The 16996-nt window shown below is 46.9% G+C and overlaps 2 protein-coding genes across 3 annotated transcripts; one reads left to right on the plus strand and one right to left on the minus strand.

Moving 5' to 3' along the window:
* Nucleotides 1–72: 72 nt before the first annotated feature.
* Eme1 (essential meiotic structure-specific endonuclease 1) lies at nt 73–7833 on the minus strand. The gene is made up of 9 exons (XM_051203583.1): nt 7697–7833; nt 5381–6166; nt 5170–5297; nt 3015–3101; nt 2802–2920; nt 2504–2624; nt 2163–2278; nt 514–703; nt 73–297 (listed from the first exon to the last, which is right to left on the minus strand). The coding sequence occupies exons 2-9, from the start codon at nt 6144–6146 to the stop codon at nt 121–123; spliced, it is 1704 nt and encodes a 567-aa protein (XP_051059540.1). The 5' UTR covers nt 6147–6166; nt 7697–7833; the 3' UTR covers nt 73–120.
* On the plus strand, nt 7733–14165 carry Mrpl27 (mitochondrial ribosomal protein L27). 2 transcript variants are annotated; one of them, XM_051203472.1, is made up of 4 exons: nt 7733–7840; nt 10483–10608; nt 10938–11005; nt 13776–14163. In XM_051203472.1, the coding sequence occupies exons 1-4, from the start codon at nt 7801–7803 to the stop codon at nt 13980–13982; spliced, it is 441 nt and encodes a 146-aa protein (XP_051059429.1). In that variant the 5' UTR covers nt 7733–7800; the 3' UTR covers nt 13983–14163. The 2 variants fall into 2 exon arrangements, with proteins under 2 accessions (XP_051059429.1, XP_051059355.1); XM_051203398.1 differs by lacking the exon at nt 7733–7840 and adding an exon at nt 7867–7988 and having other exon boundaries at nt 13776–14165.
* Nucleotides 14166–16996: the final 2831 nt, after the last annotated feature.

Consider the following 16996-nt stretch of genomic DNA (forward strand, 5'->3'; position numbering starts at 1 on the left):
AGCCTTCTTTGTCCCCATACATGGAGACTTGATCCCTAACTGTACCTGAGAGGTACTTCTGGCTCCCTCTGCTGTCACATACCAAGGATGGGGAATCTTTAATCCTCTTGCCACGGGACATCAGTCAACATTGTCTAAGATGAGATCTGGTTGCAGTGTGGTCATCTGAAGGTAGATCCGCCTGGATAGTTCTGGCCCAACACGGCGGGAGGTGGATGTCACACCTTCTCCACGGCGTACCTGTATGTTGGCCAGCAAATTCTGGCGTTCTTGCTCCGAAAAACACCGCTGATAAGCCTGGAAGTGGTAAATGACCTCTTAATCCTATACCACCCATCCATGGCAATCCTTTGGTTTATTATGAGCCAGGACAGGAGGGTAATAAGGTCAATTTGAGGCAGGAGAACCTGTCCTTTCTCAGGCCAGACAACCCACTGCTGACATACATTCCTGGACCCCCAATAAAACTTCCCTCAGGAATTTCAGAGAGTGAGACCACCCATAGCAGTATACCTGTACCAAGAGCTGTGGTGAGGGATAGGCATCCACAATAGCACTGGCCATTTCCAAACTGACTCGGTTCAGCTGCTGAATCTGCCTCCTCCAGATCAGTGCAAGTCCCCTACCAGCTTGGTCCACTTTCATCCCTCCAGCCCAGTCTTTCTCCAGATAGAAGGAAAAGCTGGTTTGATCCCGGAGCTTCCTGCAAGAGCACCATTGGGGACCTGAGTTCCTCTCTCCTAATTATTTGTCCCCTCAACTGTGGACTGAAAAATTCAGGCCAATTTGAGTCCTTCTGTTCTCAAGCACGTTGTTGGTTGCAGGTTCCCTTAAAAACTGCATTTAGTTTGGGGTGGGGGTGGGGGGTGCTGGAGAGATGATGACTCAGCAGGTAAGAGCCATGATTGCTCTGCCAAAATAGCAGATTTGATTCCCAGCATTCACAAGGCAGGCAGCTCACTTCTACCCAACTCCAATTCCAAAGGATCTGATGCCCCCTTCTGTCCTCCTTGGGCACTGCACACATCACGCACACACATGAAGGCAAGACAACCATATACATACAAAGAAGAAAATAAAATTGCATCTGGGTCCTGAGGAAATACATGAGTTCCCCAGTAAAGTGCTTGCTGCATCTGTAACCCCAGACCTACAATGGGATTATGGGATATGGAGACAGAATCCCTGGAATCACAGGCCAGCTATCCCTACACAGGCAGTGACAAAGAAATTCTTGCATTTTCCGTAAGGACCTGTATCTGAGGTTATTGCCCACACTCTCGTACATATGCACACACACACAAATTAAAACACAACCCCTGCGTCTAGTCTTTTTCACTAGAGAAGGTATTGGGTTTTTTTTTTTTTTTTCCTGATGTTATGTTGCATTGGGTTTGTAGGCACAGAGGGCTGAATATTGGTCAATTTGGAATCTATTTCTGGTTCTCACTTGCCGGGGGCTTGGAAAACTCAATCTCAGTTATCGGTTGTCCCTGAAATCCCTGAGTTTTCAGTTCAGACTAAGATTACTCAAGATCTAACCTGAATGGATCCTAGTAACCCAGCATTAATTTATACAATAGATCTGCATCTGAGTTAAAGAATATTTTTATAAAGGGCTGGAATTGAGTATTTATTCACTTATTTATGTTTTTCAAGACAGAGTTTCAATGTGTAACAGCCCTAGCTCTCCTGGAACTAGCTCTATAGACCAGGCTGGCCTCAAACTCACAGGGATCCACTTGCATCTGCCTCCTGAGTGCAGGGATTAAAGGCATGCACCACCACTGCCCGGCATGGTCTTTTATGTGTATGAGTATTTGCCTCCATGTATGTATGTGCATCACTTACTTGCCTGGTGCCCTCATAGGCCAGAAGAGGGTGTTAGATCCCTTGGAACTGAACTTATAGACAGTTGTGAGCTGCCATGTGGGTGTGAGAACAGTCTGAGTCCTGTGCAAGAGCAGCAAGTGTTCTTACTTAACCTCTGAGCCATCTCTCCAGCTCTAGATTTGCCAACAATCTCCAGCATAAGATAGGCCTTTACCTAAAAACAGACACTGGGGCTGGTGGCAGTTTAGGAGAAAGGCAAATTTTTCTGGCTGCAGGAACCAAGGGAAAAGCAAGGCCTAGCATGGAGTGGGGCTTGCCAGGTCACTCACTTGAAGGGCGCTTCAGCCACAGCCTTTGTAAACGCACAGGCGAAGTCAGCCAGCTCTTTCCAGCTCTGCACCATCCGAGCCTGGGCCTCTGTATGTAGCTGCAGATCCACCAAAGCCTAGGAACCCAAAGGTAACAACAGACTTGAAAAGTGGAGAGACTGGTTGGAAGTCTTCTCAGTGTGCACTGAAGCTACACTCAGCCTCTTGGCTCCATTTATTCCCCTTTCCTACTCACTCCTTGGTAGACAGAAGTACTAGTGTGCCTTTTATTTCTTCTCAGCTGAAAATCTAATTAGATAACCAGTGAGCACTCACCTGACCCAGGTAACAGGATTTCTTACCTCTTCCATGTCTACCCTGGACATCATGAGTCTTGTGTTAGACTCTTGTCTCTTCTGCTGCTTCTCTTTGGCCTGTTTCTTTGCCATTCCTGATTTCCTTCTCTTTGGAGGATTCTGAGCCCTGGAACAGCAGCCCCAAACTAAGCCAGGCAGAAGTGTTGCAGGACAATGGCCAGCATAGCCCACAGCTTATCAGGGACACCATCTTCCAGAACGCCTTGAAGCCAGGGTGAATATTCCCCCTTGCTAACTCACAAGCTGCCCCTTTAAGGCCTATATCTATAGGGCATATCCATACCTGAAGCATTTCTCCTGGTCCACAATTACCAGTGACAATGCTTTCCCTGTCCTTGCTGTGACATCAGTTACAAAGCCCTCAAGTGTATCCTTCCCTTTCTTGGTACTTCCCGGACTTCCCTGCATAAAGTGGCAAGAAGGGCATTAACATTGGCTCTTTGGGAAGAGGCTGGCACCATCCCATGCCTCAGTTCTACCCCCTAGCCCCACACACCTGCTTTAAATTGTACACCATGGACATGAAGGCCTCTGCCAGGAGCAACACCAGGATGGTTGGTTCTTCCAGCCAGCCTTCTCCATCCTGCCAAAGACCCAAGAACACAGCACCGGGAAGGTTAGCAGCTGTGGTTCCTGTGGGTGGGATGGATTTTCTGGGTGAATAGCCCTATATAATAGCCTTTCCTTCTTGAATGATGTCATGATGGCAAGAAAAATCACCTGTGATCTGGTCCCTCCCCTCTCAATTGTTTATTCAGTGCTGGTGGTGCACTGCATCTCAGACATGGAATATGAACAGGATGGGTAGGAGGATTCAGTGACCAAAACAACTTGCCAACAAGCCTGGTGACTGGAGTTCGAAGCCTAGAACCCATGTAGAGGAGGAAGGAGAGAAATGATACCACAAAGTTGTCTTCTGACCCTCACACATGCACTGTGGCACACACACATGTACACAACAATAATACATTTTTAAAGCTGGGAGTGTTAACACACCTTTAATCCCAGCTCTCAGGAGGCATAGGTAGGAAAATCTCTGTGAATTCAAGGCCAGCCTGGTCAAAATAGAGAGTTCCAGGGTAGTCAGGGTGACACAGAGGGACCCTGTCTCAAACTTAAATTGCCAAGCATGATGGCAAACACCTTTAATCTCAACACTTGGGAGGCAGAGGCAGGTGGATCTGAGTTTAAGGACAGCCTGAGCTACACAGAGACCCTATCTCAAAAAAAAAAAAAAAAAAAAAAAAAAATCAGGGGAGATGGGGGGAGGAATTGGTGCTGGGTATGAAGCTCAACGGTAGAGTGTTTGCCTGGTATACATGAAGCCCTGGGCTCCATCCCCAGCACCACCAGAGAAACACACACACACACACACACACACTCCACACACACAAAACCTTCATCAGACTAAGGACTCAGTAAAAGCCAGGCTGCTCCAAGGACAACCACCCCACAGTAACAGTTCTGAGGAGTGATTGGGAACAAGACCAGTTTTCTCATGGCTCCTAGAACCCAATGCAAGATTCCTATCACAGCAGGGTGCAGATAGGAGCTCTGCGGTTTAGTTCCAGCTGTGACCCTGAACAAGGCATTTAGCTTTTCTGATCCCACCATTTCTCTACCTGTGTTACGGGAAGATTTCACCTTCAGGACAGCTGTGACAGGAACATGAGAGAACCTGCAAAGTGTCTTCAAAGACAAACTTCTCCATGAATATAAGAAGTTTTATTGTTTGTTTTTGAGACAGGGTCTCAAATATATAGTGTCCTGATCACTATATATAAACCAGGCTGGTTTCAAACTCAGAGATCCACCAGCTTCTGTCTCCTAAGTGCTGGGATTATAAAGGTGTGTGCCGCTAAACTATATGAATATAGTTTTGGTAATAACACAAGTTAAATGTGTAGGTGACTGTCCTAAGTTACTGAGAGTTATGAGGGCCAAATGAGAGGGAAACAAACATCATAAAGTTTTGTTTCTAAACTCCTAAAAGGGGGGTATCTGGATTCGCAGATAGGAGGAATGGTAGAAACAGCTGGTATAGTATCGTGGACACCCAAGGCTAGAAGATGGATATGTGTCGTTAGCCTACTAGACCCAGATTACCTCACTTAGACCCTCCAACAGGGGAAAGTGCTGTTACCAGTGTCCTCCGTCTACAACAGGCACCTGAAGCACAAGACATGTGGTAACCTGCAGAGTCCAGCAGTAAAGCCACGGGGCCAGGATCTAAACAGCTTCTCCAATCCCGAAGCCCAGTTAGAGAACTAGGGGGATTGCATACACACTCTCTTCCCCTGTCCCACTCTGCTTAAGCTACGTCTAGATATCACATGATCCCCAGGCCCTTGGGCTCCCAGCTAGGAACCTGAGTGGTACACTGGATGGAAAGAGAATGAACTCTGCCTGTTTATTTCCCAGGACTGCCCATAATAGTGTCACCTGTTGTTCACTATACCTACACCTCTATGACAGATCAAGGCTTCTCTGTGTTGGCCCTCTCGGTTCTTCTGGATTCTGCTAGCCACTTCCTCTCCTCATCCCTTCAGACTTGAGAACAGTAACAGCTATGCCACTCAGTCTCAACCAGGAGCAGTGTATCGGTTTTAGAGGGTGAAGGGGAAGGAGGACCTCCAGCCAGAAGCTCATACCTCTGCCAGCTCTGTCCTCCTCCTCCAAGTGATACTTCGAGCCACAGCCTGGGCTTCAATCACGCAGTTGCACTCCATGGACTGTAGTGCTCCCAGGAGCTGGCCTCCACCTTCCATCTGCAAAAGCGCTACAATAGATTGGAAAGAGATGGTCACGGGAGAGTCCTGGACACAGAACTGGGCTCAAAGGGAAGCTGGAATCTGGGAGAACCTGGATCCAACACCACCACAATGTGCTTCAGGCATTCCTCAGGCCTCTGGGCTTTCAGTCTGTTGACCATCACTGCCTTCTTTTTATTTTCATGTTGGCTTGGGGCGTTTTCCTGCCTGCTTGCCTGTCTTTGCTGCCAGCATCCCTGAGAGCCGCTTCTCTGGACCTTCTGACTGTGCTTGGTTCTCTTCTGCGGCAGAGGGATATCAGGAACTGTTTTGGTTACTGCCAGCTCCCTGCAGACAGACTGGTAAGCTGGAAGCTGTTGGCTAGAACTGTCTAAGACAGAGTCCCCATCCTTTGCTGGGCTTTTCTCCAAGGTGTCATTAAGAGGAACATCTGGGGTCTCTGAAATTGGCTGCTTTTTCCAGTCACATGGTCCACTTATATTCTGATGATTCGACACAGTTTTAAGTGAGGAGCTAGAGGGCTCTGGGCTCAGCTGCTTATGCGTCAAAAACTTACATGTGATCCTCTCAGCCAGGGGGACAAATATATCTTCCTCTTCACTTTCACTGCTCAGCACCCTGACTGGCCCTGCTTGTGTGGGAGCTTCAGCTGTGTCTGGGACAAATGGCGGATCTTTCAAGCCTGGTGATGGAGGACAGGAGGCCTCAGAATCTGAGGTGACAACCACTACATTCTCCTTGTGAGGCTGATTCCTGTCAGCTGAAGATGGTCCCTTCTTCAGAAAGGCAAATGTGGGCAATTCCTCAGAATCACTCTCCATGGAAAGCAGCGAGAGGGATAGCTTTTTTAAAGCCATCAACACATGCTATCAATTGCCTAAAAGGAGATGAGACGTGTAAGAGACCATTCAATAGAGATATTCATGTGGCCAAACTTAATGAAGACACATAAGTTAAGAGAATCAGAGAAATAGAACATATGCCAACACATTCACTCTGGAACTCAACTCTGGTACGCCAACAGGATTCCCACTTCAAAACCTTTCTAGGTCATGGTGAATTATAATCAAAATACAGTTATAAAACTTTGCTGGGACTACTAACAAAATACAATACTAGCTCCTTGCTGATCTCTGCACTCAACATAGTTTTCTGTTTTGTCTTTTTGAGAGAGTCCTATGTAGCTCAGGTTGGCTGTGAACTCCTGATCTCTCTGCCTCTCACTCACAAGTGCTGGGATTACAAGTATGCACAATAATTCCTGATTTGACATGGAGATCATTACGTGTGTGGGCACGTGCATACCCTAGCCCATAAGTGGCAATCAGAGGACTTTCAGGAAAAACTAATAATTCACATAACTATATTTTATAATTCATATTTATAAATCACATAAATAGTTTATATATTTAAAATGTACTTTAGGAGTTGGAATAGTAGATCAGCAGTAAAGTGCTTTCCTAGTATGCATAGAGCCATGCATGGGTTTAATGGGGTTTAGTATTTTTGTGTTGTTTAACCATTACCATTATTTAATTCCAGAATGTCTTCATCATCACAAAAAGAAATCTTATATAAACTGGGCATGCTGGTGCACACCTGCAATCCCACCTCTCAGGAGGGAGATACAGGAGGATATTTTGAGTTCAAGGCCAGCCTATATGACCTGGTGAGACTGTCTGAAAAGAGAAGTCCCACAACCATTAAAAAGTCATTGCCCATTCTTTCCCTCTCCCAGCAGCTAACAACCAAAATAAAGTCTATTGTCTCTATGGACTTCTGTATCCTGTGTGTTTCATACAAGCACACAGTATGTGCCTTTTGTGGCTGGTGTGTTTCACGTTAATGCTTTCAGGATCCTTTTGCAGCAGTATTAAGCTCCAGTACTGCCTTCTTTTTTCTTAGCTGAATACCATCCCATTGTGTGGCTAGGCCACATTTTGTTTACGCATTTATTGCTTGATGGACACTTTGCTTCCCTTTCTTGGCTATTATGTTTCCACAAACATTCTCGTACAAACATTTGAATGGGTATGTTTTCACACTTCTTGAGTGTATACTGAGGCATGCCTGGAATTGCTGGGCTACAAGCAAGAGCCATTCTCTCAGCAAATAATCAGTGACTGCAGGCGTGGCCCAGGATAATCCTTGGAAGCTTCCTGGATCTCGGTTTCTTTAATACACGACCAGTAACTTAAGTTTGTAGTAATTAAATGAAACTGTGCATCTACAACCAGCTTAGCGCAGAATCTGTTAGAGCCTCATCCTGGTCCCTCCCTTGGCTTCGGGTGACTCCAGCAGTGGGACAAACATCTGTGCCGGCCATGCTCCCTGCCTCTGAGGCCAGCGATCCATTGCAGGAAGCCCCGGAGGTACCGGCCACAAACCCCACAAGACCTGCGCTCACCTGGTACTGCTCCCGCCACTCTTTGAATTGTAAGCAGGACCCGGAAGTAGAGCTCCCGGTAGCGGAAGCGGATTTCCCAGCCCGGAAGCGAATGAGAAGCTAACATGGCGTCGGCAGTTGTTTCGCTGAGGACGGGGGCAGCAGGTAGCTCAGTGCTGTGGCTGCTGGGAGGAGGAGAACTAGCAGGGAGGCTGGGAGATGGAAACTGGGTCTCAGGGCGAACCCTGGATGCCAAAGGAGAGAGGGGCTCGCGACCTTTGGAAGCCGACTGCCTCCGGTCATGTGACACGTGGTGGGCGGCGCTGCCGGAGGGTGGGCGTGTAGGATGAGAGCGCAACTCTAGACGCCTCATCCCCTCTGGGTTTATGTGGGTTCCTTCGTGTTTGGAGACTATGTTCACAAGAGTTAATCATTGTTTAGAAGTTAGGTTCCCCCCCCCCCCATTGTGTAGTTTGCGTCTTAGTGCTGGATTTTCAGGTGTATATAATCATGACCAACGCTCATGGGCGGTGGGGGCGCATGTCTTTGATCCCAGCACTCCAGAGGCAGGAGGATCTCTGTGAGTTCGAGACCAGCCTGGTCTGTCTACAAAGCGAATTCCAGGACAAGCTCCAAAGCCACACTGAGAAACCCTGTCTCGAAAAACCAAACCAAACAAACAAAAAACATGGTTACAACCCCTTTCTGTAGGTACAGCAATAAACATGTAAATAACTTAGTTGTGATAAGTGCTGTGAAGAGTCTTAAATTAAGTCCTCAAGGATATCTTATGAAGAGATAACTATGAAGGCCTAAAAGAGACAAACCTAACCCTCTGTAGAAAGAAAGCAAGAAAGTGACTTGATCCAGTTTTATATTTTGAGTAGCAAGTTAAGAGGAGGCAGGCTGAATGCAAATAAAAACAGGAATGGAAGTGCTTGTAATCCCTGTGCTTGGGAGCCTGAGACAGGGGGGGTTGCCTCAGGTCCAAAGCCATCGGGATCAGTCTCAAAAGCTATAAATAAATAAAATAATCAGGCTGGAAAACTAGAATAGCAGCCGAGCTATAGGATGATTTGGCCAAGATATTAGTGGTGATGGTAGTGAACTAGGAGAGAGGTGGATGAGTATGACATCTTCTCTGAAGATAGACTCCACAGGTCTCTGCTCTGTAAAACGACAGAAGAGAAGTAACCTGCAGGTTCTCCTTGTTTTCCCCTAGAGCAAAGATTAATGAATGAAACAATGTAGACAAGCAAAAACATCAGTCACCCACAAGTCAGTGGCTGAAGCCAGGTAGTACATGCCTGTAACTACAGTTTTTACGTGAGGCTGAGACCTGAAAGTGGATGTTTAAACTTAGGAAGATTCCACTGCTGGACATTGAACATGTTTCTTTCTTTTTTCTCTCTCTCTCTTTTTTTCTTTTTTTCTTTCTTTCTTTCTTTCTTTCTTTCTTTCTTTTTTTTTTTTATTGCTTGTTTCATTTTTGAGATGGGTTCTCACATGCCCTGGCTATCCCGCTGAAACTCACTCTGTAGACCAGGCTGGCCTTGGACTCACAGAGATCATCCTACCTCTGCCTTCTTAGTGCTGAGATTAAAGGTGTTCGTGCACCACTCTGCTCAGCCTGCTCTGCAAATTCTTCTCTCTAGCCCTATATCCCAGCTACTTTCTGTTTTTATGAGGATATGAGAAACCTAGGTAACTGGCACTATGAGCTTATGCTTCAGACACTGTAAAGCTTTTCTACAGGTGCTGACACTGTCCTATAATTTTGTCTAGAGACCTAAAATCAGATTGCCCGTTGCCCATGTTAGCCTGAGTTTTATGTGTATGAGTGTTTTGCTTGAGTGTACATATGTGCGTCATGTTGTGTGCCTGGTACCCACAGAGGTCAGAATAAGCCAGTGGATCCTGGAACTGGAGTTACAGATGTAGTGAACCACTGCATGAGTGCAAGGAATTGACCTGAGGTTCTGTGCAGGAGCAGCCAGTGCTGTTAACCTCTGAGCCATCTCTCCAGCCCCATTAGTATGCATTTTAGATAATGTTCTTTTAAAAGTATTTTTATTTATTCTTTGACATCCTTATTCATATATACAATGTATTTTGATCATATCTGCCTACTTCAACTCCTCCCACATCATTACTGTTTTAGAATTACTGTGGCTGAGCACTTTGGGATGAGTGGAGAGGTCAGATTGGTGCTGATCTTGGTTGAACACATGCTTGTGGGTTCTGGGACGAAAAGATCTTTCTGAAATGGCCAGCTGCCTGTCAGAGGGACCCTGATGCACTGCTCTTCTGGTGCGGTTGACAAGTGTTTAGTGGGTGAGGGGATAGCTAAGGAAGTGTTAAGTGAGGCTGAAGCAGAAACCTCTGTGCATGTCCCGTGGTCTGGCCCTTCCCTAGGGCATAAGACTGAATTTTTGAAGAAGGCAGCTGTCTGGTGTCTGCTTCTGTTTCCTTGCTCAGCAGGACCAAATGTGTCAGGAGCCAGAGCACATGATCTTTACTTTTTCCACCCCCACCCCCCCATTTATGCTCATTGTCTGCCCTCCCTGACACACATGCACACCCCGCACCATGAGCTAACCTCTCAGCTTATTCCAAGGATGAATTGCTCCCTGCCCAGCATTCTCTGAATACCATACGCTTAGCATTCCTGTTCCCTTCACACACCTGTCTTCTTTCTCGTCTCCCTTGCTGCTTCTCAGCTTAGCAAATGATCCACAGAGGCAAAGAATGTGCATCCTATTTGGGAGCCTCTCTGAGTAATGTTTCTCTTTCCTCTGCACTTACAGCCCTGTTGAGCCCCAAGGCAGCTACAGCTCTTGCTGTCAGATATGCATCCAAGAAGACAGGTGGAAGCTCCAAGAACCTTGGTGGCAAATCACGAGGCAAACACTATGGCATCAAGAAAATGGAAGGTGAGGGTTATCTGTGCCACTCTTTCTTAGAAGAGCTGAACTGCCATGCAAGTGCCTCACGCTGTGCTCTCCGAAGTTCACCAAAGCATTGGCTCCACATTGAAGGGGCAAATGAGGTCTAGGGAGGGGTGGGAGCCCCATTGAGTTCTAGTTTCTTAGCCATGCAACCAAAAAGAGGCTGCCGGGTGGGGGTCAGGTGCTATTTATTAAGACCATCTTGGAGGTGTTTTCCATGAGCAGGGTGGGGGTTGGTCACAGTTTCTCAGCATTTTGCTGTGCCTCTGTGAATGCTGGTGCAGAGTCAGCTCAACTGTGGACTCCTCTTTTAGGTCACTATGTTCATGCTGGTAACATCCTTGGCACTCAGCGTCAGTTTCGATGGCACCCAGGCGCCCATGTGAGTTGCTCTGTGTCCTTCCCCCTTTCCTTTCTTAGGGCAACCTTTTCATGCGTGTGTCTTGTGTCTTCAGCCCATCCTGGTGGGGTAGATGTCATCTCTGTTTTATGGTTGAAATGCCAGAGGCTCAGAGAGTGCTGGAACCAAAGCTCAGATTTGCCTAACATTAGATCATAGCATGTCCCGAGCCTCATTTTTTCTCTCCCATAGCAAATGGAAGTGGGTTATATGATATGACATATGGAGTATTTGCAGCTGCCTGAGGATCTAGAAACAATGTGCTTAAAATACAGTTATTTCTGAAAGTGGCATACATGTGCTTTTCAGGGTTTTAATCAATTTGTAATTTTTTTTTTTTTTTTTTTTTTTTTTTTGAGACAGGGTTTCTCTGTGTAGCTCTGTAGACCAAGCTGGCCTAAGACAGAGATCCATCTGCCTCTGCCTCCCAAATGCTGAAATTAAAGGCATTTTCCCTTTTATGACTCAAAAGGAAGAAATATTTTTATTCTACTAGAATCAGATTCAATCAATACTTTTCCTTTAGTTAAAAACAACATGAAAGGGGCTAAGAGATGGCTCAGCAGTTAAGAGCATCTGGGTTCAATTCCCAGCACCACAGGGTGATTCACAACCATCCGTAACTCCAGTTCTAAGGATCTGACACCCTCTTCTGTCCAAATGGTAGCAGTCATACAAGTGGTACACAGACTTACATGCAGGCAAAACACTCAAATACATAAAATAAAATTTTAAACATCAAGTCCAGGATAGTGGAGTATGCCTTCAACCCAGCACTCAAATCAAAGGCAGGCATATCTCTGCATTCAAGGCCAGCCAGGACTGCGGAGTGAGACCCTATCAGCGACCCCCACTCTGAACTCCTTGCCAAAGAAAGACATCGGATGTGAATTCTTTACTAAAATAGTGACAGTAGGAGCTGGTGTGTTTAAGCTAAGTATGCTCCAAGTTCTTCATGGTCCATTCATTCCATCCTTCCAATGACCCCATAAAAGTAGGGAGTTTATCCATGTTTTGCAGACACAGGAAAGTAACTTGCCAAAGATCACATGATATATTTAGCAGAGCTAGGATTTGAACCATATTACTATTATTATTTTGTCATTTGTTTGCTTAGGAAAGGGTTGAATTATATTGCCCAAGCAGGCCTTGAATTCTCCATCTCCTGCCACAGCCACCTGAGTGTGGGGATTACAGCTGTATGCCACCTCTCTTGGCTTATAGACTGGTGCTTTTAATCAGAGAGAGACACCAAATAGTGTTGCACTGGTTGTGTAAGACTTGCCACACATCTGTTTTTTGTTGTTTGTTTTTAAGACAGGGTCTCCTTGCTATGTACCTCTGGCTGGCCTGGAACTTTCCTTGTAGTCCAGGCTGGTCTTAAAATTGCAGTGATTCCCTCCTAAGTCCTGGCAGACATTGCAGGCATACACCACCATGCCTAACTTACTTTCTTTTTCTTTTCTTAAAAAAATCTCTCTCTCAGCCGGGCGTGCGTGGTGCATACCTTTAATCCCAGCACTCGGGAGGCAGAGGCAGATGGATCTTTGTGAGTTGGAGGCCAGCCTAGTCTACAGAGCTAGTTCCAGGACAGTCTCCAAAGCAAACAGAGAAACCCTGTCTCAAGAAACCGAACCAAAAAAAAAATCTCTTTCTCTTTCTCTCTCTGTCTATCTACCTATCTACCTACCTACCTATCTATCTCTGTATGTGTGGATATTCTCTCTCTCTCTCTGTCTACCTATCTACCTACCTACCTATCTATCTGTGTCTGTATGTGTGGATATCCTAGGAGGCCAGAAAACAGTGTCGGATTGTTTGAAACTGGAATTACAAGCAGTTGTGAGCTGCCATATGGGTGCTGGGAACTCAACTCAGGTCCTCTGGGAGAACAGTAAGTGCTTCTAGCCATTGAGTCATCTCTCCAGTCCCTCAGGTTTTACTATGCATCTAATTTCAAGTTGTAAAAGAAAAAAAAAAAAGTATACAGTTTAAAAATCTGAAGGGGTTAGTGAGATGGCTCAGAGGTTAAGAGCACTGGCTGCTCTTCCAGAGATTTTGAGTTTAATTTCCAACAACCACATGTTGGCTCACAACCATTGATAATGAGATCTTGTGCCCTCTTCTGGCCTGCAGGCATACCTGTAGGAGAAATACTGTATTCATAATCAATAACTCTTTAAAATGTAAAAAAAAAAATATGTATTAAATATACTATTTATTAAAACACTTAACTTTGTATTACCTGAAAAGGGAGTTGGAAATATATCTATCTAATGCACTAGGTAAGAAATGAGTTATAATGTAATGGTGTGAAACAGTACTTAAGCTCAGGACTTAACTGCAAGCACTTACTGTGTAAGCACTGTGTGTATTTGCTGATGTCATTATTGTTTTACTAGCATATACAGGATGTTCATGGAACCTAAACTTTATAATGTAAACAAAGCATGCTCAGAGCATTTGTGGCACCTTTGAGGGCCTGGCTTAGGGACCTGTCCACTGTGGCTTCTGATGAGCTGTGTTAACATTACTGCCATTACCAGTGTTGGGGTTGTTTTCTTTTCAGTCCTTTCTCATGGAGTTGGTGAGGTAGCAGAGGCAAAGAAGTGCCAAGCAGTGGGAAACCTGAGAGGGACCCCCAGAGCCTGCCCTTGTACTCCTCCCTACTTCACTGCGAAGGAGAAACCTGGCCCGAGGCCTTGGGGTAGACCACTGTCCTCTTCCAGCTGACCAGGTCTGTGTGTTACAGGTGGGGCTCGGGAAGAACAAGTGCCTCTATGCCCTGGAGGAGGGGATAGTCCGCTACACGAAAGAGGTCTACGTGCCCAATCCCCAAAACTCCGAGGCCGTGGACCTGGTCACCAGTCTGCCCAAGGGTGCTGTGCTCTACAAGACCTTTGTCCATGTGGTTCCTGCCAAACCTGAGGGAACCTTCAAACTGGTGGCCATGCTTTGATCCTGTTGAGACCATCGGATGGAGACTGGAGCCCAGGTCACAGGGTCATGTAATAGCGGAAGTCAAGGGCCAGGGTGAGGACAAGGTCCCCACAGAAGAGACCTCTTGGATGGTGACTCTGCAGGGGCCTTTGTGCTGTGACTGCTGGAAACCCTTTGTAGCTCTGACATGAGCAACAATAAAGCTAGCCAGAGACCTGCATCTGTGCCATTTGGGGACAGGCTCAGACGGGGCTGCTAACTGCTCTGTTTCCCAGCCATGTTTGTTCATGTACACTGAAGGAAAATAAAGGAGAGAGCGACCAGAGCAAGGAACCCTTGGAGGGGTAAGGGGGACCTATGCTCTAGAGTAATGGTGCTTAACCGGGGTTCCTGACTCCTTTGGAGACTGAATGGCTCTTTCACAGGTGTCGCCTGAGACCGTTCTGCAAAGCAGACATTTACATGACGGTTCATAACAGTAGCAAAATCAGTTATGAAGTAGCAACGAAAATAATTGTATGAGGAACTGTATTAAAGGGTCAAAGCATTAGGAAGGTTGAGAGCACTGTCCTAGGGTGTCACTGCCGCTTCCTCCTTGGGTCTCTTAAAGATCCCGGGGCTGGACCCTGGAGGTGGGGGCGTAGAGGAAGCAGCTAGCTGTGTGGTTCACCTGCTGGCACAGTTAGAGGGAGCCAGCTCTAGCCCCAGAGATGGCTCCATGGTAGCTCCTCACATACTCTGTCTCTGCAGGTTCAGAGCAGAAGCTTATGGGACAGTAGTCAGCCACGTGCCCCCTGCCCTGAAACAGAAGGATCCTTCCAGTGGTGAAGCAGGGTAGGTAGGTGGTAAACAGCTTCTTCTAGTCCACAGTGAGCCATATTATCTTCTGGTTCTCGACCTATTTCAACTAGAAACAACATTAATGAGTCTGTTTTTTGGGGTACTCAGTGAAGGCCCTGGCAACCCTCCACTGTCACCCCAGCCCAAAGCTCAGAGGTCTGGCCTCTAGTAGTGGGACCAGGAAGGAAATCACAGAAGGTAGGGTGGTCACTTTGACCCCTGGAGATGGGTGGCTGCAGTCCCAGAGGACAGCGTGTGAAGTGCAGTGAGTAAACACCCCCCATGATCTGCACACAGAGTTTGTCTCAAGAGAACCAAAGCTGTCCTTTATAGGCCCCCAAAGAGATAGAAGGGGCAGGACAGGTGGCTGCTTCCTGAGGGGTAAGCAAGCCATGTTGGGGTGGGAATGCAGGCGGTGTCCTTGAGGCCTCTCATAGTGTGGTGACAGGTGAAAGAATTAGAGGAAAAGGTTTAGCCCATCTTGTCTTCCCCCATTTCCATACACACCCTTTACACTGCTGTTTCCTGGCCTGGGGTCACAGAGGCAAGGTGGGGCTTTCAAGTACTAGGGGTTGTGTAGCCTCTACCTTGTCCTACCCAGTGGGCACTGAGCAAACACTGTGTAAGAGTAATAGGGGAAAGCTGAGTCCTCTAGGGCACCCAAGGCTTGGAGAGCTAAAGAGTTCAGGGCCCTGAGCACTATGCAGTCTGCTGGTGAAATCTGCCCTGGTCATTTTGTCAAACAGTTGGGCACACAGGCTGGCTGCCACAGGGTTTACTGATGGGTCCTTGGGCAGCCTCATACAGAATCTCTCAGGAGACACCATTATGACTAAGAAAAGCACAGGGAACAAGGGAGTCAGGCACCAGTTACCCAGCTTCCCTTGCTCTGTCTGACCAATGAGCCTAAGGCCCAGAGCATAATGTTCCTGCCTCTTCAAGCTTCTGACATCTTTCCCTCCATTGTGTTCTAGCTACATCAGGCCCCTTGCCTGGCTGCAGGATTCTAGCACAGACTTCACTTAGAGGAGGCAATACAAGGATCTTCATCTGCATTTCCCTGGGGACCCATGGTGCAGAGGTAGTGGGGAGCTAAGCCTCAGAATCCAAGGCAAAACTGGGGTCCAGGTTAGCCTGCAAGAGAGCATAGTCCTGGCACAATCCATTCCTGTTTCTTCTGTTAAATCCAGGCCCTCAGTGTGTCTGGGAAGCACTCAGGCGAGGAAGACAATCCACTCCTTTCTGGCCACCAGCACTGATGGCCTTTGGAAGGTCAGTCGGAACAGCGTTTTCTGTTCTCACTCCTCCATCCTGGGTCTGGTCCCCAGAGTTGGAAGTTGAGAGCCTAGGGCTGTAGCTCAAATTTATTTTGCTTCCTTCATAGCTACTGGATGGTGCTCTGTCCCAGGGGAGAGGCCTGGCAGTGCTGGAGTTGCCCCTTCCTATGCACAGAAACCTGCTCTGGTTTTCCATGGCTGGGGAGGGAGCTAGGCAGAGACCTTTGTCTTCACTGAGGGCTCTCTGCAGTTTGTTTACCAATGGTGAAGGAGGGGCCTGGCCAGGATCTTGTGAACTCTTTTCCTACTGCTGCTCTGAGCTGGAGGGAACCTGGGCTCAGCAGATCTCAAAGGCTCCTTCCCTAAGGAAGTTGCTTCTGTTAGGCCAGAAGATGGGGCCCTTTGGTCAGCACCAATGCACAAAACCCAAGAGCAGTTTCATGCACCTGTAACCCCAGTACTGGGAGCCAAAGAGAAGAGAAAGATCCCCAAGGTTTTTGGACTAGCCAGCCCAGCTGAAAAAACTCCAAGCTCCAGGTTCAATAAGAGATCTTGTCTCAAAAGGATAAGACAGAAGCTGGTAGGGTGGGATACCCAACATTGTTCTCTGGCCTATACATGTATGCACATACTATTGTGTGCACTCCCCCAACATATACATGTGCGCATTTAAAAGCAAACAATGCTCTGAGGACTATTGTGCTATAGGCTGGTTAACTGGGCTTGGCTGACAGCTTGATTTACTGCCTGTATCTCAGCTGCTGAATCCACTTGGTAATTTTTTTTTTGTTCCTGACCTAAGAGTTGATACTGGTAAATTAAAACAAAATGTCGGGCAGTGGTGGTGGCGCACACCTTTAATCCCAGCACTCAGGAGGCAGAGACAGACAGATCTGAGATAGAGGCCTGCATGGTC

The sequence above is a fragment of the Phodopus roborovskii genome, unplaced genomic scaffold (assembly GCF_943737965.1).
Source record: "Phodopus roborovskii unplaced genomic scaffold, PHOROB, whole genome shotgun sequence".
NCBI lineage: Eukaryota > Metazoa > Chordata > Mammalia > Rodentia > Cricetidae > Phodopus > Phodopus roborovskii.

Coding starts and splice junctions, on each gene's coding strand:
- Eme1 (XM_051203583.1), bottom strand. CDS start 6,146: ATGGCTTTAAAAAAGCTATCCCTCTCGCTGCTTTCCATGGAGAGTGAT. Junction 2,921..3,014: donor TGGTGTACAATTTAAAGCAG/GTGTGTGGGGCT, acceptor CACTTTATGCAG/GGAAGTCCGGGAAGTACCAA. Junction 2,279..2,503: donor CCAGGGTAGACATGGAAGAG/GTAAGAAATCCT, acceptor TTGGGTTCCTAG/GCTTTGGTGGATCTGCAGCT.
- Mrpl27 (XM_051203398.1), top strand. CDS start 7,895: ATGGAAACTGGGTCTCAGGGCGAACCCTGGATGCCAAAGGAGAGAGGG. Junction 7,989..10,482: donor CTCCGGTCATGTGACACGTG/GTGGGCGGCGCT, acceptor CTGCACTTACAG/CCCTGTTGAGCCCCAAGGCA. Junction 10,609..10,937: donor TGGCATCAAGAAAATGGAAG/GTGAGGGTTATC, acceptor CTCCTCTTTTAG/GTCACTATGTTCATGCTGGT.